At 47.9% G+C, this 23,695-nt stretch overlaps 5 protein-coding genes across 5 annotated transcripts; 2 read left to right on the forward strand and 3 right to left on the reverse strand.

Annotated features, from left to right (window-relative positions):
* Nucleotides 1-638: 638 nt before the first annotated feature.
* Nucleotides 639-2,489, reverse strand: LHYA1_G003673 (Cytochrome P450; the record flags this gene model as incomplete). Its single annotated transcript, XM_031148642.1, has 6 exons — nt 639-805; nt 862-1,140; nt 1,189-1,322; nt 1,373-1,973; nt 2,045-2,294; nt 2,349-2,489. The coding sequence occupies 6 exons, from the start codon at nt 2,487-2,489 to the stop codon at nt 639-641; spliced, it is 1,572 nt and encodes a 523-aa protein (XP_031007121.1).
* A 1,196-nt stretch (nt 2,490-3,685) lies between these two features.
* On the forward strand, nt 3,686-7,236 carry LHYA1_G003674 (uncharacterized protein; the record flags this gene model as incomplete). The annotated part of the gene is made up of 7 exons (XM_031148643.1): nt 3,686-3,714; nt 3,771-3,970; nt 4,022-4,202; nt 4,253-4,391; nt 4,440-4,690; nt 4,740-6,747; nt 6,880-7,236. The coding sequence occupies 7 exons, from the start codon at nt 3,686-3,688 to the stop codon at nt 7,234-7,236; spliced, it is 3,165 nt and encodes a 1,054-aa protein (XP_031007118.1).
* A 7,614-nt stretch (nt 7,237-14,850) lies between these two features.
* On the reverse strand, nt 14,851-16,222 carry DSK2 (Ubiquitin domain-containing protein; the record flags this gene model as incomplete). Its single annotated transcript, XM_031148644.1, has 2 exons — nt 14,851-15,711; nt 15,764-16,222. The coding sequence occupies 2 exons, from the start codon at nt 16,220-16,222 to the stop codon at nt 14,851-14,853; spliced, it is 1,320 nt and encodes a 439-aa protein (XP_031007119.1).
* A 757-nt stretch (nt 16,223-16,979) lies between these two features.
* Nucleotides 16,980-17,958, forward strand: LHYA1_G003676 (Quinone oxidoreductase-like protein 2-like; the record flags this gene model as incomplete). The annotated part of the gene is made up of 2 exons (XM_031148645.1): nt 16,980-16,983; nt 17,159-17,958. The coding sequence occupies 2 exons, from the start codon at nt 16,980-16,982 to the stop codon at nt 17,956-17,958; spliced, it is 804 nt and encodes a 267-aa protein (XP_031007116.1).
* A 376-nt stretch (nt 17,959-18,334) lies between these two features.
* On the reverse strand, nt 18,335-20,203 carry Nox1 (NADPH oxidase; the record flags this gene model as incomplete). The annotated part of the gene is made up of 5 exons (XM_031148646.1): nt 18,335-18,426; nt 18,483-19,286; nt 19,336-19,745; nt 19,796-20,050; nt 20,103-20,203. 5 exons carry the CDS (start codon nt 20,201-20,203, stop codon nt 18,335-18,337), a joined length of 1,662 nt encoding a protein of 553 aa, XP_031007117.1.
* Between the last annotated feature and the right edge of the window lie 3,492 nt (nt 20,204-23,695).

Below are 23,695 nucleotides of genomic sequence, written 5' to 3' on the forward strand. Positions count from 1 at the left end.
TTGTGTTATATATATAATAAGACTGCTTAGTGGCGATTCAGCTGTATAGGATGTTCAGCTGGACAGGGCACTCAGCTGTACAGGGTAATAGAACAACTGAAGCCTAATATAGCACTTCCTTGTAATAGTGCGACAGAAGGTGCGGCACATTCGAGGTCAGCATTCGGCTACCAAGTAATGAACAAGCATTTGTTGGGCGCCAACATCTTCCATCCCTAATTGAAAACTTTGGATCGTATATTGTAGCGGGTAGCCAATGACAGACAAGTGCCATACTTGCTGATAAACCCGGATCGGAGCTGACAGTCCTTACGAAGTGTCAGATATCTTGATAAGAGCGCTTCCCATTTCCATCTTTAAGATACGAATATATGCTTTGCAGGCTGTTGCTTGCGATTTTTCTTACATGTTATTCTATGGAGATTTGTAGATACTGTATTTTTATAGTAGCCCGATTGGGATTAGCGGACAATGAGCGCCCACTTAACCAGCTTCGTGCAATACCCGTCTTGCTTCACTTCCTGTGGCTTAATCATCCTTGGCTGTGAATTCATGCTGTGCTCTCTGAACATCTTTCGTAGTACGCACTTGGAATAACCAACATGCTCTTAGAGTTGCGCTTCTGTATCATGCATACCTCAGCCAAGAAGGACTTTGCACCCTTGAGAGTTGGATAAGGTAAGAGTGAGATGTTGACGTTCTGTTCCTGGTTCCTCCAAGACCTCTCCCGGGGCAAGTTTCATGCCTGGAAACTCCTGAATGACTCGCACGATACCACAGGAAGCTAGCATGAGCCCGAAATCCTCTGATTCCCCACGGTCAGCATTTTCTTTCGGTATGAGAAATTGACACATGACTTACTTCCTAGACAAAGTCGCGGTCCGCCATTGAACGGAAGGTAGCCCCAGCCGATGCTAGCAAGCTCGGGGCCATCCCATCTCTCGGGTCGAAAAGCCAGCGGGTCAGGACCGTAAAAATCCTTGCGCCTCTGCATGTGGTAGACTGAGTATGCAACGGGCATCCCTTCGCGAACCAGGAGAGGTGAACGCCCGTCCGGACCTCCGCCAACCGGGAGAGCAGTCGTCTTCCGGCAGAAGCGAGTATTAATTGGAACTGGGGGATATAATCGAAGCGCTGTATCTATTTGTCAACAAGCACATTCTTGTGAAGAAGCATACTTTTGCTTACTCTCTTTGAGAACATTGTGCAGATAGGGCATCTGCTGAATATGTGCTCTGGTAACATCTTTTTCGTCGCCGACAACGGTATTTATTTCGCGACGGAGGATGTCAAACGCATCCGGGTTAGACAGAAGAAGAAGGCTAGATGAGAAGGATTAGCGCATTCAAGCTGAAAAATTGCGTCTACCTACAAGGCGTACGACAATGTCGCAGCTGTGGTGTCGCGTCCAGCGATCAACACATTCAGTACTTGGTCTCGAACGAGTTGCAGGTCTTGGTTATCTTGGTGCAGTTCCGCGATGAATGAAGACTTTTCAGACTCGACTGGGCTTTCCACTTCTCGCTGCAAGGCGTCTGCGACAAACTGATAGGTGTAATTTTTAATCGTCTCACAAGCCTTGAAGAATCCTTTGGGGCGGTATAGGAAATACATATCCCCAAGACGGGCACGTGTACCAGTGACTAGAGACGCTCTGTCGAAGGCTTTCGAGAACAAGTCGCCGATTTCATGTTTGAAACTCTCAACGGGCTGTCCCAGTATCATAGCTATGGTCGTGTCGAGCGTCAGTCGATAGAACATCGGCTGAAGATCTGTGACGCCGGTAGAAGTATTCAACCTCTCGACCAAGTTTTCAAGATGCTCGCTGAAGTCCTTTAAGTTCTGGTACTGCATCCGCATAAACTGGCGTCTAAGAACCTCACGCGAATTTTTCCAGGCAGCACCGTCTTGGGTAAAAATTCCTTCACCGATCATCGCATGCATGGCCATACTGCGAGGTCCAAGATGAAAATCTATGGTATTTACACGATTAGTCTTAAAGAATTCAATGCGTATGGATTGTAGAGAAAGTCCCACGTCTTACCCTGAAATTGCGTAGAAAGGATTGCCTCAATATTCTCGGGATCCTGCGTTACATAGCCAATACCTCCGAGAATTTTGACTTCAGCAGTTGGGCTCAATTGATCAAAGTGTTGAGTGAAGAAAGCCAGCAGTTTCTTTTCGCGTCCTGCTTGGAAACCACTTTTCATGACATCTAGTGCCAGAGGCCATTCATAACGGAGCTTCGCAGCCGATGGTTTGCATCCACTCCGTTCCCCGAATTCAATATCTTGCTATACACGTAGATTAACAGCAATATTTGGCACGTCAAGTATGAGGAAACATACACGGTATTTCACAGCCTTGCGAGTGTACAGATATATCCATATCGAGGCTACGAAAAGGAGTGTTGTAAATGTTACTGGTCGGACAAGAGTAAAAGGTGCGAAGAAGTCAAACACGCCTTGAATAGAAGCGTTGTTAGGCATACTTCAGCGCAATTTGGGAACGAAGAAAGCTTCGGTTTCGATTGAGGGAGACTGGAGATGGCTGGAGATAGTGCAGCACGCGCTCTACGCCGCTATAATTTAACACGCCTTGGTCTAAACCCATTTGGGTAGGAAAGGTGGAAATATAGAAGTAATGAAGTTTCCCCCTTTAAATTATTTGGAAGACAATTCTGGATAACTATGGCTCAATTTGCATCATCTTAAGCTCGTGGCGCAGTAAATAACATGTTATTTTCGCAAGGCAGGTACGGAATGCACTACTGGTCGTGTTGAAAGAGCTCAAATAGATCTAGCTCAGAAGAAAAGCTTTTCTAAAATATTAGAGTCTTTCTGTCTTGGCTTCGATGCGTGCTGTTGGAACAATTGCATCCATGAAGACCGACGCTCCGACGCTACGACGCTACTGTAGTCTCCGTGCTGTAGCCGCCAGTCTAATAGCTTAATTTAGTGTCCGTCGCTTCCCCAGTCTCCGAATGGCGACAGAGTGGAGAGGAGATTATCAGATCCAAACAATCTGACCATTCAGGTGTTGCCGGTGACAATCAGGTTTTAACGAGCCTGCCAAGATAAGTCTGTGCGCTTCAGGCTATAACGCACGTCTCAATTGCATCGTATAACTGCAATTGGGAGCTTTGCGAATATATGCAATTCGCGCATAGCTTCCATGTTCTTAGTTAGTATTTCTTCGCCCGTTTCATGCGTGAAATCGAGGGGTGGAGTGGTAGAAGCCATAAATAATGAAATTGGTGAGTGTTGGCGGTGTGTGTGCCTGACGGCGTCAGCTGAAATTGTTGAGTGTCTACGGTACAGCTTCTGGTACAGCCATCAACCAATCAGTTATGAGTGAGAAAGGCTGCCACCAACAATGTACCAACAATGTTATGAGAGGTGTTGGTTTTTCAAATGACAGCCCGGCTCCTGATAATGCTCGTCTTGTTATTGGCGGGCATAAGGAGCCGTTCGCCCCCGTCAACCTGATATGGGCCAAGTCCAGATTCCTGCCCTCCATCAGATGCATTGGTCTTCCTTTCTTTGCCTCATGGCTGCCTACATGAGACAAGAAATGGCCGCGTTTCCTTCGACTGTTGTGGCATGATTTATCTTCCGTTTCTATCAAGCTAACGTGCTTGTCTCTAAATATTTGGTACATTTGACAGCTGCGAGACTTCCGCCGTATGGCCGATCCATTCTCAATCCTTGCAGGGTAAGCTCACAAGACGCAAGTCTCTCACGAGTCGATGGAGCTGATTGCTGTACTAGTACCGCTGGGCTTGCTGACGTTTGTGTGCGGCTCGCAAAATTCCTCAAAGACGCCAACCATGGATTTCGAGTAGTCGACCAGGAACTGGAGGGCCTCTGCGAAGAGATCATCTCCCTCCGGTCTGTAAACGATCTAGTTGAACGTACCTACATGGAAGGATCCGCGGCGAGGGTATCACCCCACCAACAGCAGATCATAGGTACAAATTGGCGTGCTACCCAAAACACTCTGGCTAGCTGTCAAGGTATAGTTGAGAGGATCGAGGCGATATTTTTGGAGGTTATAGGAGTTGGAGGTGGCAAGCACATCAAACTTGACCAACTGCGGAGGTGGCTGAAGCAGCAATCAAGGGAAGAGGCATTGACCAAACTGCGTGAGAAGCTGAAAGCTCATCAAATTGCGCTACAACTCAGTCTTTCGGCGGTTAGCATGTGAGACATTTCCTTTATATGCTGTGAATCAGTTGGCTGACAAGTATTAGTATTTACTCTCGCACATCGCAGCAAGCGTCGCACGAGTCGTATTCAGATTTATCCGCGTCTATTAAGAACCTAGGCGCCGATTTGGATTCGAAGATAAATTCGTTAGAAAGATTTGTCAACTTGTCCGCTGAAAGAACGGTTAGTGGAAAGAATTCCTGCCTTTCGTGCAAGTACTTATTTTGGAAGCTTGCATCCGCTGTCGAATCCGCACAAAAAGTGGTGGCTTTGGCGTATCTGAACAAACATTTCTTCACACCACAAACTGTTAGCAGTATCTATACTGGGCGCGAGAACGAGCTTGAAGTTTTGAGACAATTCCTCGTCACTCCCGTTTCTGCAAGTCCCCTTGAAGCGCAGAAGAGATTCGTGATCTTTGGTCTTGCTGGATCTGGAAAAACGCAGCTATGCTGCAAGTTCGCCTCAGAGAACAAGCAACGGTATTAGTCAATCAAGTATGATTGTGTAGATTTTCAGCTAATTTTATAGCTTTTGGGGGGTGTTTTGGATCAATGCTAGCTCCAAGGAGCACTCGGAACAATCGTTCTCCTCTCTCTCAACAATCGGAAAGGTTGCATCCAGTCCAGCTGCGGTCAAAAGCTGGCTCTCAAGTCTTGGACCAGAGCAACCATGGCTGCTCATAATCGACAATGCGGACGACAAGAGTTTTCCCGTGGAAGAATGTTTTCCAGACAGTCGATTTGGCACAATCCTCATAACAAGTAGGAACCCCATGCTCAAAACGCACGGCACCGTAGGACCTCGCTACTTAGAATTTCATGGACTAGATGAGAAAAAGTCGATCGAACTACTTCTCAACGCATCAGCCGAGTCGGTACCGTGGAGCACGTCCTCCGTTAACTGTGCGAATACTATTGCTAGAGCTATGGGGTGTTTACCTCTTGCCCTAATACATGCTGGAGCAACAATTCTTTCGGGCGTTTGCTCCCTTGAGACTTACCTCGATTTCTTCGAGAAAACGTGGGATCGAATCCGCCAAAGAAAGGAGCCCAATGCTGCCTCTCAAATTTCGGACACCAATGCTGCAATCTATACTAGTTATGAGCTCATACACCACGGACTTTCGACCAGGAAGACTCCAGCTGGCGAAGATGCTCTAGATCTTCTGAGAATATTTTCCTTCCTCGATCGTCAACAGATCAAGCTAAACATATTCCTACGTGCAGCATCTAATCCAGAGATCGAATTGACTGATGCATTGCGCAGAGACGGTGAAAGAAAGGCACACGACAAAGTGATCCCAAAGCGTACACCGGCGCAGACTTTGAGAAACCTTATAATGCGAATTGTCAGTCTTCTTTCGCAGATGGGGCATCGCCCTGTCTTACCGAGGTTCCTTTCTGAATCGCCCAAGCCAGGAGCATTTTACGAACTGAGACTGAGGGAAGGACTCAAAGAGCTCTCTCAGATGTCGCTGATAAATACCAGTTCCGGCCCACGAGATTGTTATTCAATGCATGCAGCAGTCCATCTATGGGCGAGACAGAGGCCGGAAATGACAATCGTTGAGCAAGCAGTGTGGTGTCAAATGGCAGCGACTATTATTTCTCGTGCTATCTTACTCCCGCCTTTGGGCGACACAGAAGAAGACGAAGCTTTCCGCAGAGATCTGCTTCCACATGTTCGCCATGTCCAACATGTCGAGCGAACAATCCAAATTGCTTTTGCAACAAATAGGGAATCTAGGCGAAAGTTGTTACCGGTATTGAACCCCCCGATGACCTCAGACCGATTATTACAACTTGTGAAATTTAGTCTCGTCTATGCACAAGGCCACCAGCTTGGAGAGGCAGAACGGCTGCAAACATATGTTGCAGATTTCGCTATCCGATATTTGGGCAAGGAAAACACTAAGACGATAAATATCATGCGCCTGTTGTCCTGGACCTACTGGCAACTTGCACGGGTGGATGAAGCTGTTGAACTTCAGAAGCAGGCCCTAAATGCATGTATCAAAGTTCTTGGCCGAGAACATCCAGAGACACTACAAATAATGGATTCATACGGATCAAGCCTGTGGCTACAAGGTAATATCCCCGAATCTCGCGAAATGCACACCGTTGCAGTCGAAGGGCTTACAAAAGCACTTGGCCACGATCATGTGCAGACGCTGAAGGCCATGGGGGGCTTAGGCCGCGCAGTTGGCAAGGACTTCGATTTCACCGAAGCGATCGGCATACAATCACAAGCCTTTGCTGGCTTGAAGAAGAAGCTTGGTCAATCACATTCAGCCACACTTGAGGCCATGGACAATCTAGCTATGGCCCACTTTGACCGAGCTGCGTATCGCAGAGGCCAGCAAGGAGATCTTGATCGTGCGCTTGAACTGGAGGCAGAAGTCTTTAAAATGCGCCTAGATAGGTTCGGCAGAGAGCATCATCATACTCTCTGGGCTGGTCTCAACCTGGCACGTATCAAGGCTGTCATCGGCGAAACTGACGAGGCATTGTCCATATTTCTACCTGGCCATGCTGTGGTGCGGAGAGACCTCGGTGCAGACCATTTCATTTATTTATTCGGGGAGCTACATCATGGCCGCATCCTCATGTGCGCAAAAAGGTATGAGGATGCGGAATGAATTCTGTGCAAAGTGGTGGAATCTCACCAGAAAAAACGATCAGGTCATCCTGATCGATTACTCGCAATGTTCTCCTTGATAAAATGCCGCAACGTCTTAGGCAAAGAGAACCAAACAGCCCTGCTGCTTGAAGAACTGATCGAAGGTACGAAAGCAATCTTTGGCCCGGATCATGCGGCGGTCAAATATATTCTCGATGGCCAAGTTCTATCGAAGAATACAAGTGAGCTTCTCAACCCGTCTACAAAGAAAACGAGTTCCGGCTTCGTTCTCGAAAGACTCAGCCTCATGCAGGATGAAAACCCCATTTCTACTGCGAAGGTTGAGCCGATGAGCAATGTTGGGTTCCATTCAGGGAACATGCTAACCCAAAGGAAAACCTTCTGAAGATGGGAAAAGGTTCTCCACGCTGGTATGCGATGAGAGACGAAAAATAGTACAGGTTGTCCGAGGATGGAACGTGACCAGAAAGGGGAACGGAGCAACTGGCCGAAGCGAAATACGCGGTTTGTAATGACCCTACCTCAACCTCCTTCGAAAATTATTTTCGAACTTCGCCTCGGAAGAGTTGTCTGTGGGCTTACGTTTGCTAGAGACCTTAGCCTAGACTATTGACGTTCACTGTGTCAAGTTCGGTCACGGATGAACAGGCGGAATATGACCCTGGTAGTTATTCAGATCTCCGAGATAAATGTCGCAAACGAGAGATAAATGAGCATTTGAATGCTTAGAAACAAGACTCGAGGTTCATGTCTAGATACGAAATCAAATGTTCGAAATAACTCAAGGGATAAATTATACAGATAATTGTCGACCCCACCAAATCAAGTACATACATGTTCTTGACGAGCATCTCGAGTGGTCTGCTCAACACGGCATTTGTCAATTCTTAATAAGATGAGAATCCAAATTTCCGAAGTGTCAAATATTTGCCACATACAAAAATCGAACTGTATGGTGGTCCTCTCGAAGGGGGAGGTTCCGGTCACAATCGAATCGTTGATTCGGCATCTTCGCTTGCGTACCGCCGACACAGAGGAGTGAGTCACAATTGGCGTTTCAGGATTCGCTAGCCACAGGTGCGACCCGTTTACTGAAGTACTTCGAAAGTCATACGCGGCTCGGGTTCCGCCGCCAAGGCAGCTGGTAATAGTTGCAGCCTGGAGCTAGAAAACCCGCATGATGAGGCTGCAATGAGTCTCACAAATCAAGTCAAGCCGAAGGACCTGGTGATGTAGCTTTCGATCGGAAGCGCTTTGGCAGTCGAGTAGTGTACATCGGAGCAGTCACTTGGAATGGGTTAATCACCTGCTACATCTTGGTTCGCAAAGGGCTGACCTCGTTCTTGGAAAGCTGCGTTGTGAAGCATCTCACTCACGAGAAATGGCAGTTTTCGTCTTTGATTACGAAATTGATATTTGAAATGATGTTATAGCTTACGATAGGGAAACTTTTATCCTAGAACTATTAGCGAAAGGTAATGTAGAATAGTTTTGAAAAGAGAAATAAATTCGGTTTCGTGCATAGGCAGCTATCCGCGGTAAAGGGAGGTACTCTGCTGCCAGCGACACAGATAATGGGCGCAGGATTATGGCTAATTGATACTCGTTTCTTCATATTGCAATGTATTAGCGTAACAACGAGGGCCAAACACGGGAGCAATCGAGTGTTTGGCGTGAAGAGCAATTCGATACGATCTATAACTCAAGGGCGGAGTATTCACACATATTGGAATAGTAAGGAGATTAGAAGGCACTCTGCAAAGGAACAGGTAGAACCTTCAACTATACAACTCCTTGACTCCTCGTACTCCTAGTAGTTTTCGTTCTCTTAAGATTCAAGCACAACTTGCCCGCCGAGGCTCGTTTGGCACCAACCGCTATGAAGGAACCTCAGACCTAGCTTGGTTCTCTTCCTGTTCCTATACAGTCATACTTCTGGGAATTTCGTTCTGTTTCCCCCACTTAAACACTCACCCAATAGCCGGCCGCACATCTTCATCGATACGATCTTGAGCGCATGTAAATTGTCGGTTTCCTTCAATTTGCCGCCCTTTGAAAATCAAAACTAAATCTACGCCATTTGCTTTGAACTCCCATATCGACTTCCAAACTAGAGTGACATCTCAGTATCACCTACGAGAGTAGGTATCAACACACGGGTGTTCTTTAGGAAACATCAAAGGCTGGACTTGTTTGTCTCAATGAATGACAGCAGAGATCGTGTAATAGCAGAGTTGCAGTGTTAAGCATCAGCCAAATCACGCCCCTTCCGTTTTCTCTGTCGTGTTTGTCGCTGTCTAATGCCTTTCCTCGTTTGAGAAGGGTTATGAAACTCCAATCCCTGAGAAGCAACATCGGCGTAGCTCGAAGTGCTAGATCGTGAATCAAGACTGCTCGGTGGGCAGGAAGAGAACACAGACGCCGAATCCTGCCATCAATCAGTATTCCAGTATTCCCCCAAGAAGTGATCAATCGAAATTTACTAACCTGAGTGGAACTATCACTGTAACAACTCTCTCTTCGATACCTGGCTCCCGGCAGATAAGGAAAGTTTTCCACACCGAAATCACGCTCTACCACCAGCTGTTCCATCTGCCGACCCAGATTCCTCCACTCCGCGTCACTTCGTGCAACATCGATTATCATGAACGTTTTTGCCGCTTGGTCGATTTTGCAAACGAAGTTGTCAGATTGACGGAGCCGCTTCATTCGCCTTTTCCGCGCTTGTAGCAGTTTTGCTGGAAGGTTGGATAGCGAGAAGGCTTGAGCTTCTAGGGATAGACCGTTAAGACTTTGGACCGAGTAGATGTCTAGGTGATCTTCTTGGCAGCGTAAATATTGGAGACGAAATTCGTCTCCAACTATTGAACCTACGAAGTTCTCGTAGGGAATGTCGAAAGACGTGGTCACGGGTTTTTGGTCCCTCTTTCGTTGGCATTGGGCGGTCTGTGGGAACGAGGTTGGATGTCCTTCTTTTCGTGGTTCATTGATATATAAGTTTTGCCTGTGCCCGTTACAGCATTGGCATGATGTGTAATGATACAGCTGGATATTCTCAAACCTTCGCGCGATGATGCTGCTAGAGTATATGTTCGGGGAAGACCTTCTCCGTTTCTGGATTCTCGTAGGTCTGATGCTTCTAGATGCTAGCATGTAGCAGTCATGGAGCTTTTCGGTTCTTAACAGCGTGGTATTTAAGGTCGAATATCTCAATTGATATTTCAACACCTGGACTATTAGTTTGAAGCTCATTATATGTATTAACATTGCATACTACGCACTCTAGAATCGGCAATCCTAACAGAGTTTGGCAAATTGTTCGTACTTGTTGGTGATTTCTTGATCAAGTTTGAAGTCATTTGATCTTGCGGCTTCTGCGCCTGTCTGAAGAAATATATCGGGAAGACATAATTAATAGCAGTCTCAGGAGAGTAAGTCCAAAGGGATAAATGCACTACTTAAATATTGAGAAAATTTGGGGAAAGAAAACTTCTCCAGTGCAATACCGCTGAACACAAGCTCCTTACTTTTGTGACTGAAGCATCGTCTTAGAGGAGTCGTTTAGGAACCCAGCATAGGAAGAGGCGTGCTAGATTTGTACACAAACCACTTGCGGCCGAAATCTAAGACCAACCATCCTCTAAAAATCTTCCAAGGCTGTATCTGACACACCTTTCCAAATCCAAAACTTGCGGCCATTTCCTTGCATGAGGCCCCTTTTATTTTGAGGCCCCTCTATTCTGAGGCCCTTTTATTTTGAAGGCCTTCTTTTGCTTTCAACTTTCTCTTACATTAACGCCGAGGTTGCCCTGGTGCGCCAAGGGTGAGGCCACATTATCTTCTGGCCTCTACTTTGTGGCCATTTTCACTAATTTGTATTGCCCACACGAGTTCACCGACCGTTTCAGTTTGAGGCCCTTTCTTGGATTCTGTGCCCCACATCAGGTATCGATCATTCGAGGCTGTATCCAGCTGAACACAATGCTCGGAAATGGGCAGCCAATAAGGATAGGGAGGACTTTTGGCAGCATTGCGCTCCGAGCATGATGGTGAGAGTTGAGGAAGCCTACAAAAGGCTCCTTCATCCACCCTTTTTTATAACTCTCTATCTCTAAGATTGAAGAAAACCAGGATCATATCCCCGATCTGATCTCAGAGCATTCCAACAAATCATTTTCAACATCGTCCCCTTCGTCCTTCACAAATGTTCATGTATATATCACAACCCTCTCATTTGAACATTCTTTGGCCTCGCAAAGGTGGGTTTCATTGATAACTAAGGTAATCACTGTGGGATCACAGATACATCACTTACTCCTCCTCCCCGCAGCAAAGATGTGCCTGCTATGAGCATGTCGGAAAACCACCTTCAGAAAACCCGGTAAATACCCACGAGAGGAAGAATTGATCGCCACAATGATATAGTAAACTTGATCATCAATGAAAATGCAAAGCCTAGGAAGTGTCTCGAGACCGAGGATCAACGGGGGAGGGCAGGTCGGCCCTTGGATTTGGCACCGCAGTCACTGATATGTGCATCAAAGGCGTTGCGCTCGATAAACTTCTCAAGACATCTACAAAAGTAGTATCCAGACAAAGGTTCATTCTTGCAAGTTGTCATGTGTCGTTTTAAGGTGCCTTTGCGCGATGTTCGTTGAGAGCACGAGCACACATACCAGCCTAGGCGTAACTCTCCGGGCTCAGGCTTGTTGTGCACTTGTAGCTCATGACGCTTGAGATCCTTGCTACTTGTAGCTACGGTATTACAAAAGGCGTGTTCGCACTTATGATGAGCTTTGGACCCTGCTCGGGATTGTCTGTGTCTGAGTTTAGAATAGGAAAGATTGAGGCGGGGATATAATAATATACCTGCGGAGAGGGGGATTCGAGTTGCGACTTATGGCGCGATGGCGGGTGCAACCAGAAGTCTCCCGTAGCGGTATCGCAGCCACAGCCTCGAGTGCCTCAATTCGTTCAAGTACCTCTCGTAGATGGTCTGGCGGTGGGGGCGTAACACTTGTAGTTGATGGATGTGCTGGCGCGGGATCCAACCATAGAGGTTGAAACGTGGGTTCTTGAGATGAGTAGGTGTTGGAATAGGAGGTCGACTCTGGAGGCCAAGTGTTTTCGAGGAAAGTATTTCCATTGATGTTGAAAGCCCCGATCGCTTGCTGAAGTGCGTTGTCGTTGTCAGCAAGTGATACTTGACTTAACTGCCCATACGACAGAGAATCATCGGCATCAAAGAGCGCGGGCGGTTTCTGAGTATCACCATTGTCAAGCCCCTGTACGGCGTTACTAGGAAAGATCCAATGTCTGTCAGAGTTAATGTTAAGGGGCGTGCCGGCTGGCTCAAGGTCAAGAGAGCTAGAGCACGACCGACAAGCGCCATCAACATCCACCCTGGGATCCATGATTCGCTGATGTGTATTCTTCTTAACCCAGCATAGACGGATTGTGGCTGCGTCGTGTCACTCGTGTGGCTTGGAATCCAGGCGGGAGGTTTCTTGCACCGGACCGTTCGTTATCAGGGGCTGTCCAGGAGGGGGTCCTCGGCAGCTGATGCTGCAGATTTGCGTTCCAGAGATCAGAGATGCCGGTGCAGAGGATGTTGATTTTAATAAGAATGGCTCTTGCCGCAAGAGTATAGAGGTAATGGGCCGGCAGAGAAGCAAAGAAGAAAAGAAGAACAATGTGGGTAGAAGCAATCCTTCTGATTTAAGTATTCATCGAGCTAGCTTGTGGCCCTTTTGCTGAGTCCATTTTGCTGAGCAAAAGGACTCGAGCCGTGCCTGTCTTGTCAATCCATGCACTGTACTGATGGACGGAGACAAATTTGAGGCCTTCCTCACTGCCCAGTCCAATAATTCCTTGGTTGCCCCGGGAACCCTTATACAATAATGATTGTTTCATCGGGTGGCATTGCACTTTTTATTTCAGTGTGACTGTCTTGTTTTATTCCAAGGAAACAAGTGCTATGCGGGATTTCACCTCTCCAAATTTCTTCCCTTGGAGTATTGCCATGAAATGCAAGTGTAGAACAGTGCGTGCGTTTACTCGAGTCTGCTCACGACCAAACAGCACACATGGTGGAACGCAGGAACAGGAACAGGAATTCCTGGGATATTAAACAAAGCCGTGAAACCCCAGATGTCAGCACGCATAGGTGGCGACTCACCCTCATTGGGCCAATTGTCAGCAGATGATGGTGTGCCAGTGCAGCAGTCGTGACGCACCCACCGTAGACGAGGGTGGGTGGGAAAGCGTCAGGCTTTGCCTCGGGCTCTTTCGCTGGCTCATCTGATTGAGGAATAGGGATGTTTGGAGGGGGGGGGGGGGGGGGTTCTACAATAATGCTGACGAGTTCATAGTGCACTTGGAAACAGTTGAGGTAAATCTTATATCAAGCTTAACCATTTTTTACAATCGTAAATACTTGTTCAATCTGCCCCCCTTTATCCAGACGTTAGACTCTCGCTTAGTGGTTTCGGGGGCAGAGCGGGAAGTGCCTGCAAAATTACAGCCTTCTCTATACTTTTCCACCCACCAATCCTATACAGTGGACATGTGTGGTGTTTTAAGCGTACAGTGCCAATCCCGTAGTCTGAGTGGCATTTCTGGGGGCGAGTTAAGGCTGCCTCTAAAGTCAAAGTGAGACATACAGCCTTATAGCTGACCGTCTGCACTCTGGTATGCTCATGGCTATTTCCCCCACGGATATTAAAAAATCAGCACAACCGAGAAAGAAATTAGTTGGATATGCTTATGTCCTGCGGAACGCCACCTTCTATTCCTGGATTTTCGTGTACTCTATGGAAAGAAGATTATCTAGCGCAGAAAGGACTAGAATGGACGTAGAATAGAAACAGTCGGACTTCCAATCATGTTAATATATCTAGACTTTGATTCTGGTAAAAAATGATCTAAGCTAGGCAAAGGTAGCGGAAACATAAGACATACGGGCTCGTAAAAATGCTCATCACTTCTCAAAATTCATTGCATGTGCTCTAACGAGGCCTTGCGACAGTATCTCCTTGTTGGTCACAATGTTTGCTCCTGGCAGCACCTATTTATCCAACGAGAAAAGAGTAGTCGTGGCTTGATTTTCAACTATTGCTAAACATTCAGAACGCCCCGGAGCTTGCATGAGGGCATGTTTACGAGTAGACACGATAGCTTTTTGCAAGGGTTGGTCACACTTTTCAAAGTGTGACCAACCCTTGCCACAATGTCGCGTGTTTAGCAAGGATAAGTCACACTTTGGAATAATTAAGTGGGGCACCAGGGCTGGCTGCAAAGCGGGTCAGATCAGACCTATCCTAAAAGCAAAAAAAATCTACTTCTTCCACAACACAAATTGACTGACTGATTAACTGACCAACTGACTAACTAATCCAGTAATTAACAAAACTAACAGCAAAACAGTTCAAATTCCCAAAGACGAGAAAATGTGCAAATGGGTGTGTTTCATAGACTTCAAGTAGCAGATTCTCGAGACATATATAGTATAGACCAAAGCAACTGGCTTGGTCATTACTGCGTTTCGGGAGCTAACAGGCGGCGGTGGGCGCATAAAGATGTTGGAGGAACGTGCTTCTAGGCTATAGAGGAATAAAGAAAGAAGGAAGATGATGCATGCATGCGTTCTGATGCCTATATGCTATATGCCTATACTTATATATGGCGTTGAGTAATAGTATCTGAAATATTGATAACTAGAACGGCTTCGTGGTCGTTTATCTTGATTCTGTATGAAGTAGCATCGAGAGATGGAGAGAGATAAATGCAGGAAGAGATGGAAAATACAGGGAGAAATCGAAAGAAACAGAGACAGAAAGGGGGAAATATCATCATTTATTGCCCGCTATGTAGCGAAACGCTTGCATACAGCTGTCCATCATCCATACCATCCATGCATGCCATTAATGTGCCTCATATCTGCCTAAAAGAGCAGCTCCTCTACCGTATACACATTCGTGAAACCGTCATTCGTATGTCTCTAGCTCAACAATTGTTCAATAGCTCCCTGCACACTACCTCCACTTCTCCTCAAAGCCTCAACATTCCGGTCAAAATCAAAGAATCCCATATCATTCAACTGCCTCAACTGATCCGCGTATCTCTCTTCCGGTGGTCTCGTATCAGCCGGCGCAGGCGGACTCGCTGGTCCCCCCGCTCCGCCAAATCCACCAGGTCCAAATAGATCACCAAATCCACCACCAGCTCCTCCAGCTCCGCCTGCGAAACCGCCACCTGCTTGTAGTGCTTGCATAGCTTGTTGCATTTGCTCTGGCGTGATGGGCGGGAGACCTTGCAAGCCAGCACCACCACCAAGCAGAGATGCAAACGGGTTCACTGGCGCATCTGCGTTTGCAGGTGGTGACCCTACGGTGCCTGGTGTCGCGCCTGTTTGACCTGGAGTTTGACCTGGAGTTCCAAAGAGTGCCGCGAAGGGGTTTGCACCTCCTGCTGCGCCTCCAGCACCTGCACCACCAGCACCGCCCATCAACGACGCAAATGGATTGGCAGCCGCATTGTTAGGTTGATTTGGCGTACCGGCTGCTCCAGGTGTGGTATCTGTGACTCCCGGCGCCGGGAAACCTCCAGCGCCACCAGCGCCTCCTCCCATCAATCGTCGCATTGCGGCTGCTTGTCGCAGGGCTTCGGGGTTGGTGAGCATGCGGCGGAACTCGGGGGACTGGAACATCTCTCGTGCGTGTGGGTTGTTGCGGAGAGCGGGGGTTTGTTGGATCATCATGTCGATTAGGGCGGGGTTGTTGAGGGCTTCGTTCATGGTTTGTTGTACGTTTGGGTCTTCAAGCATCTGGGCCATTGCGTCTTCGCTGGGTGGTGCGCCCATCTAGAGGTTCTCAGCTATAAGTATAAAAATTTGGGCGCCTGGGGGGACTTACACCACCGTCTGCGCCGAACATGTCTGCTCCTGGAAGAGCCATATGTCCAGCGTACCGAGCACCGGTCAAGCCAGCTAAAGGATTGTTCGCTGTGCCGGCTGCCATATTGGTTGGCACTCCTGGCGCTGATCGAGCTGCTGCACCGGTGGCGGCTGAGGGGCTGGCTGCTGGATTTTGTGCGACATTGCTTTGCGCGCTCTTGACCATGTGTATTGTGTTGCCTGACTTGATGTTGTATTTGCTTAGGACGTCCTCATTCTTCATAACACGACCGGAGTAGATCAGTCTTTGTCTATCGGCTGGCACCTTTTCGTAGTCATCCCCAGATAGCTTCGTCTTCAGGTCCAAGACTGTCGCAGCCTCGGACATAGTGATGGTGTGGTTACCATCGCTGGATGTCTTGACCTTGAAGGAGACTTGCTTGTCCTGCGTCTCGGCGGTTGCGTCTTCTGAAGCCATTGTATGGCGGATGATATTTTAGATGTCGGATCGAAGAGAGACACACAGAGGAGAGGGTGGGGAGTGAGGGCGAAATTGGATTGGTGGTGGTTTGTGGTGGTGTTTGCGATTATCGTGTGAGATAAAGACAAGGCGGCTACAGATGACGTTGGTTCCCTTCCCACTTAGAAGAAGCAGGGGTGTGGCTAGAAGACTGTAAGAGTAGATCTGCGATATAAAGTATGAACCAGAACAGTCGTTTGTATGCACTCAAAGTTAAATATCCACTTTACAAACATGGAGAGACGAGACCTTACCGTATCCTCACAGTTGGGATTACTGTAGCTATTACATACACCTCTCGATTCCTTCCAATTTCCTCCACGCCATTCTGAAGCCACATGGGAGTGAGAACCACACGACCCGTCCGGAGAGACTATTAACCCGAGACATACATATCAAGTGATTGATGTATTGATATTGGCATGTTCTTTTCTTCTTCTTTCAATTACAATCCTTTCATGTTCTGGACAATCACCCTGGTCTTGCTATTATGAACAGGACAGTATCTCCTTCACGTGATTTCCGGCAATGATCATGGAGTAGCAACCTCGGCTCGGCTCCCCGCGATTTGATGCAAGTCGAGGAGCTTGAATCATGGAGAAGCCAGGATGAAGCACTCTGTCCTGTTCCTACTTTAAGTACTCTCTGTTCAAATCACATAATCTTTCCTTCTCCTCATCAAGCTTGTCACATCAATCAGTAATCAAACCCTAAAATGCGTGGAATACAAATCAAAGAATATGTCAAGGTACTTACATGCCCCCAAATCCATATATATATATATATCACCAAGAATCATCTCCTAACTCCTCTCTCTTTACTCTAGGGACCCTCCGACCTCACCGTAACCTCCCTCCCCCGACCCCGTCCCCTCCAAAGACCAATACCAAATAGCCATCCACGCCTCGGCAACAAATTTCTTCGACCTCCTCCAAATCCGCGGCAAATACCAAAACCAACCCCCCCTCCCCTGGATCTCCGGCTCCGAATTCGCAGGCACAGTTCTCTCGACCCCTTCCTCCATCCCCTCTCCCAAATTCCAAATCGGCGACCGCGTATTCGGCGCCGCTCAGGGCGGATATGCCACGAAAGTCGCGGCGCGCGAAGACACGCTGAGACCTGTGCCCAAGGGCTGGAGTTTCTTCGAAGCCGCAGGTCTCTTCGTAACGGCGCCGACGAGCTACGGGGCCCTGGTCACGCGCGCGGGCGTCAAGAAGGGCGATGTCGTGTTAGTGCATGCAGCGGCTGGGGGCGTGGGGTTGGCAGCTGTGCAGATCGCCAAAGCGTTTGGTGCGACTGTCATTGCGACGGCGGGGACGGCGCATAAGCTGTCGGTGGCGAAGAGCTTTGGTGCGGATCATGGCGTGGATTATAATAATGCGAATTGGGCGGACGAAGTCAAGAAACTGACGCCTAAGGGGCGGGGTGTGGATATTGTGTTTGATCCGGTGGGGATGGTTGATAAGAGCACGAAGTGTATTCGCTGGAATGGTAGGATACTGGTGATTGGGTTTGCGGCGGGGAATATCGAGAAGGTGGCTATGAATAAGGTGTTGTTGAAGAATATTAGTCTTGTGGGGTTGCATTGGGGGGCGTATACTGTGCATGAGCCGGAGAAGATTGGGGAGGTTTGGGAGGGGATTTTCAAGCTGATTGAGGAGGGCAAGTTTAGGGGGGACTGTGTTTACGGATAAGGAGTTTGTGGGGGTTGGAGAGTGTGGGGGAGGCGTTGGAGGCGTTGGGGGAGTAGAGAGACTTGGGGGGAAGGTTGTTGTGAAGGTGCCTCAGGAGGGGCAGAGTAAGCTGTAGATCTCTTGTATAATTGAGCAAGTGATACGTGGTATCGTGGGTACAGAATGATAGTGAGTGATGATTATGGCATGACTGATGATGGTATCTATTCCCAAGTACATTTTAACTCAAATCACTCCTCCTTCGGTATACAAAGACCGGTACAAACATACATCGCTCCGTTTCGCTCGCCGAAATGCACGCATCAATCATGACTTCTGAAACCAGTCCAGGCACAACTCGATCTATTATATAAGGGTGTAAAAGTAGAATATTCATTTAGAAATGCTCTTTCCAGAACGAGAAGTTGACTTCCCGGACTGTTGCCTTTTTACAAGCTTTCTTGATCTCACGCGCTGCTACGTTGGGTCCTGTTATGGTTGTCAGTATCAAATCTCATAGGAAGATGTAGGGAAAGGGAACATACCACAGAAGTAAACTCCGACATTCGTCCTCATCTCTCCTTCCAATCCATTCAGGTAAGTTCTATCCAAGATACCCTCCCTCATGCCCGTGAACAGCCTTCCGAAATCAGGACGGCCGAAGTTGGTGCGGGCCTGGAGCTCAGTGAGAGGGTCCACAGCAGCACCAACACTGTTCAGCACGATGTTCTGGGCAGTATCGATATCGAGTTTCTGGGTCAGATAGGTATGAATTCGCAAGAACTCGCTACCGTTATTGCCGGGTAAGTTGGCAGCCGCTTGAGACTGAGCTTCTAGAGATGACAAGAGGATCTGGAACCATTCAAAAGAGGTAGTGTCTTTGCAGACCCAGATGAACTCGACGCGGCGGAGACGAGTGGGGGGGTTGGGTCCCTGGCGCATGTGCCAGATATTCTTTAGGATGGCAGCCCAGGGCGTAACTCCGATACCCGTTCCGATGAGGACGGCGATTTCGTTGTCGAAGACGTCTTCAGCAGGTGCACCGAAAGGTCCATCGATGCGGATTTCGGGCATTTCTTGCCCGTTTTGAAGAGCGACTTCGAACATTGCGTTGGGGTCGCCGCCATCGTATAGCTTGGACTGGGCGGGTCCTGCTCCGAGGGCATCTCCTAGGGCTCTGGTGAAGTCGCCGACTTGACGGACGTGTACGGAAATGTAGGGGTCGAATGGGCAGGATGTGATGGTAAATGGATGCCACTGCTGCTTTGATACTGAAGGAACGTTCAAGAACAACCACTGGCCGGCCTTGTATTTCATCGAGGGCTTGGTGAACTGGATCTCCATGGCATCTGGGTGATGTTAGTAGTGTTCTCACGTGGATAATCTCAGGCAACTTACCATATGGATGGCGCACAACTCTAACGATCTGTGTGTCTCTCCTGGATCGGATTTCTCGGTACAATCGCTCCATGAGGTAAAGACCACCTCCCCAGAGCTCCCACCTCCACCCTTCATAACCGAGGCAATGGTTCCAGAAGTTGTCGTGGTCGAATGGAGAGAAAGGGGTGGCGGTATCACGCACGAAGCAGCCAGTGGCGTGAGTGTAAAGGCCAAGCATGAAGGGAATGAATAGATGATGGGTATACCAGAACGTCTCGAAGGATTGCTGGCGAATCTTGGCGTGAGCCGTCGTGTACATGAGAAGCATGCATAGTAGCATGATATGGCCAGTAATTCCACCAACTTGGGTGTAGTGGATCTGAATTGCAGTTTCCTTTCGGATCTGAGTTCTCTCAACGTTGAAGAAGCTAGCTATTGTTAGTTTCTTGACATCCAAGTTTCCTTCCAGATGGCTTACTTGACATAATGACCGGCGGTGTGGACGATAGTGTAAAACAAAAGTGAGTAGGCAACTTGTCGATGGAACCATTGCGACTCATCGAGCGGCAGAAACTTGACCTTTGGTCGAACATATCTCATGATATTCCGACACATTGGTAGCAGAATCATAGCACCATCCACTGACAGAACAAGACCAGCACCTCGGGATATCCATACGGAAAAGGTGAGTGAATTCAGACCCGCAAGCTTTATGTCGTTTGCTTGCTTCCACCTGGAAATCATGTTAGTCAATAACAACGCATACACGACTACAAATTCCTTACCATCCAAGTGCGAATAGCCCAACATGGAACCCGTGAAAAAGAAAATTGAACATCAACTTCGTCCCCCGAGTTTGAGCCTTGAGCTCATTCATGAACCCCATCTTGCCAGTATATCCTCCTCGGCTACCACAATCCTTATTAAATGTCGGCCAGCGACGATATCGACGTAAACGCACAGTCGTCAATGCAAAGTAGCTGTTGAACGAACGACACTACCTCTATCACTTCGTACTCCAATATTAAAGGTCGTATATGAGACCAAGAGAAAGAATGGACGTCCACCGAAAGAGCTTAAGGGTCTGAACCAGCAGGACAGAAAGTATATGAAGCTCAAGGATGAAAGGCTTACTTTGCCAATCGCCGACGACTTAGGGAAGGGGGACCACAGGGGTTTTGGATGAAGAATGCAAGAAGCCGTCCCGTACAAGATGATGCGCTTTGGAGCTCGTGCGGTTTGTGGGGAGGGATATTGCTGTAAGAACGGATATGAGAAGTTCCATGAAACTCAATGGACGTCCTTTAGAGGCTCGGCAAGTAAGCAACCTTCTAAACCTGGTAGTCACGGTCCTTGACGGGTTGCCATCTGAGGCTCCAAAGGCTTGAATAGGCAGGGCTCGTCACGCTTCCAGAGTTATGAGGATGATCAGACGTAGCAGCCAGTTTCGAAGGCTGGGAGGCCAGTATCAGATCAGTCCGATATGATGGGTTTATCTTAACATTCAGATGCAGGTGGGGCGTTTTGCAGGGTATATTGCGGTGTTAAAAGCTTAGCTGTTGGAAATGGGAGTTTGAGACGTTTGATGTAGCAGGGCTCCGACGCATTGACGGGCGACTGAGACTCGAACCGCAGTATGTGCAGGCTTAGGGGTCGGTAAATGTTTAGATGCGATGAATCAATTCAAAAAATCGTACGATATTCAGATGGCATGTTGGAGAGGATATATGGGACGACTTTTCCTCATAGAAAGTTGTGCGATTGTTCTTAAAGAAAGAAGGATGTTGTCAAGAAACATTGCATCTGGGTGACAAGAAAGGCTGCGGGGGCCCGGCCAGGGTCAACGCCTCGTCAACTTCCCGGCGCTTCGTCTCGTCCGGGATTCGCCCACAAATCCAATGCCCCTCTGCGGGTGAGTAGCACCGACCAATCAGCGCCCAGAAGGACCGATTTCTGCATGAGAAGGCTGTGACGAGTCGTCTTCCGCGCTGGATGAAGTCGATTTCTTCAACCCGCGAACGCAGAGAAACTGGTTCCATAGACCTCTGGTTCTGCAGCAATATCTGAGCACCGTCCGAGCTTGGTAAAACGTTAGTCTGTTCTGTCTGACTCGTCTCATGAAGGATCAAATGATTCAGCCATCAGTTGCCTTGACTGTGAGGAGTGAGCGGCGGTCATCATGGTTGCACAGCAGAAGGCACGCGTTTTGATATGCATCCTATCTGTATCAAAAGATCCTCCTAGAACCGGTCCATAATGTGATCTGCACAGGAATTTGTGTAGAGGACTGTCGGATCTTGTCTGGCATCTGGGGTATGGAATAAGTATTTGCAATTGATTCTGGAAGAGTTCCTGTCGAGACCCGGAGGTTGTAAACTCCGTACACAAGTATTGCTGCGGTCAAGAGAGCCACGAGGCGTTGAGCCGTGGAGTGTGACTTGACTTGGGCGCTAAATATGCCATTGGCTATTTTGGTCTATGCTATTTCTGCGGGGGTACCTGTAACCCAACCCAATAAATCAACAGCCACAAAATAACGGAGATTCGGATTTCGGGTCGCAGAAGTCTGGCCCGCTATCAGATTTATTGGATTCTGCAGCGGGGCAGATCTCGAGCCCACTCAATCTGCCCCTCAGGTACGAGTACTGTATCGCGTATCGCGTCTAACTTCATCCGTTAACGATTGACTGACCACATTGTACTGGGACTCGGCATCAAACACTTGTGTTGCTCAACTGTAGCCGCTGCAACGCCAGGTCGGTGATCATCCTCAGCCTCATATGGGGCACTGTACAATTTATGAAGCTATGAAAAACCGTCATGCAAATGTGCATCTAATTCAACTTCCGGTTGATCAAAGCACCCCAACTGGACCCTAGTTTTCTTATTATATTGCCGTCTGCAGGATAACAAAGTTCTGGTTTGTCTGTGATTCTGCTTAACGCCGCACGGGAGCGTTAGGGGCTGCAACGGATGGTTTGCATTGTAGCTCTGCTCTGGTTTCAATTAAACTATCCATTGAAACCTGTCCAAATTTCTCTATCTGTAATACTTGAGACCTTTTACTTTCATTTTCGATTGACGTACATCGGGCACAATGCCTTCTCTCCACCTAAGGCATCAGAACGATAACCCTCGTGACGAATCGTAGTCATGTATGGATCAAGTAACGACTCACCCATGGTCGTCCAGTGGCTGATCTCATTATTGGGATTGGCTTGAATGTCTCGCAAAGACCGAGCAAACCAACGGAAAGGCAGCAGGATAGTTATAAGAATTCGTTCACCGCTTCTGATATCGTAGGCCTTGCAATGTGACGCTACTACCTCCGTAGTTTGCGGCCTCCCCACACACTGTGTACTTGGACATATCCGTAGGCAGGCTTCCAGGGCGTGCGACAAACAGAAAAAATTGGCAATAAAGAGACAAGAAGACATTAGCAGAGCTTGCATGACGGCCGCGACGCTATACCGAGAACTTGTAAGAACCGGGGATGTTTGATTCCAATATTCTGCCTCTCGATTTCCGTGAATAATCGTACTTGAGATACTCTACCCCATTACCGCCCCCAATCCGAAAGCATAGGAATTACGTTAGGCATCCTGAAGGCGTTATATCCCAGCACTGGCATCAGAAGACATGCGATGATGGTTTGGGCCTTTACACCAGTTTCGGCATCGCTAGACTTAAACTTTCATGGGCGCAGAAGAAATTGTAGACAAGACAGCACAAGCAACTCGTGCATTTCTCGCTTCTCTAATATCAACTGCACATTTGACATTTGAATCGTGTCTTCCTCGAGATAAACAGTACTCAAGCCAGTTTGGACGCTTTATAAAATTGGGTGTAATAGAGAGCTTAGACCTTGAGTCTGTCATATTCGTAATGCTTGGAATACGCCATGGAAGGCTTAATACAACATACTACCAGAAATAGTTGCGAAACTCTTCAAGCATCCGTTGAGAGTAAGAAAGATAATATATTCGGGAGGCCCAAATAAACTATCATTCGGCCAACACGACCCAATTTGAAGCGCAGTGATAGACTTCCGGCGTGAGACAAACGTGGCGATGCTACACAATGGAGCTTTCTCCGTCACACTAATCTGTGGGTGTATATTTTGCTCGCCGTTCTCAGGTCTTGTGTTTGCGGTTGCCTTCGTGGATAGAATGTCTATCTCCAGCTACCAAAAGCGAAGGAAGAGAGGGGGACTAGCTCTTGCCTTTGAATAGCACAGCACCTTCCTCGATTACCACTTTGCTTAGGAACTTTTTCTCGGCGTTCTTCTCAAGCACGATCTTTCCCTCTCCGCCCCAATTCTCGCAAACCGAAGCATCCTCACTAAGCAACCGCTCAACCTCGGTTTTGAAACGCAGAC

This window comes from Lachnellula hyalina (assembly GCF_007821495.1).
Source record: "Lachnellula hyalina strain CBS 185.66 chromosome Unknown contig00033, whole genome shotgun sequence".
Taxonomy (NCBI): domain Eukaryota; kingdom Fungi; phylum Ascomycota; class Leotiomycetes; order Helotiales; family Lachnaceae; genus Lachnellula; species Lachnellula hyalina.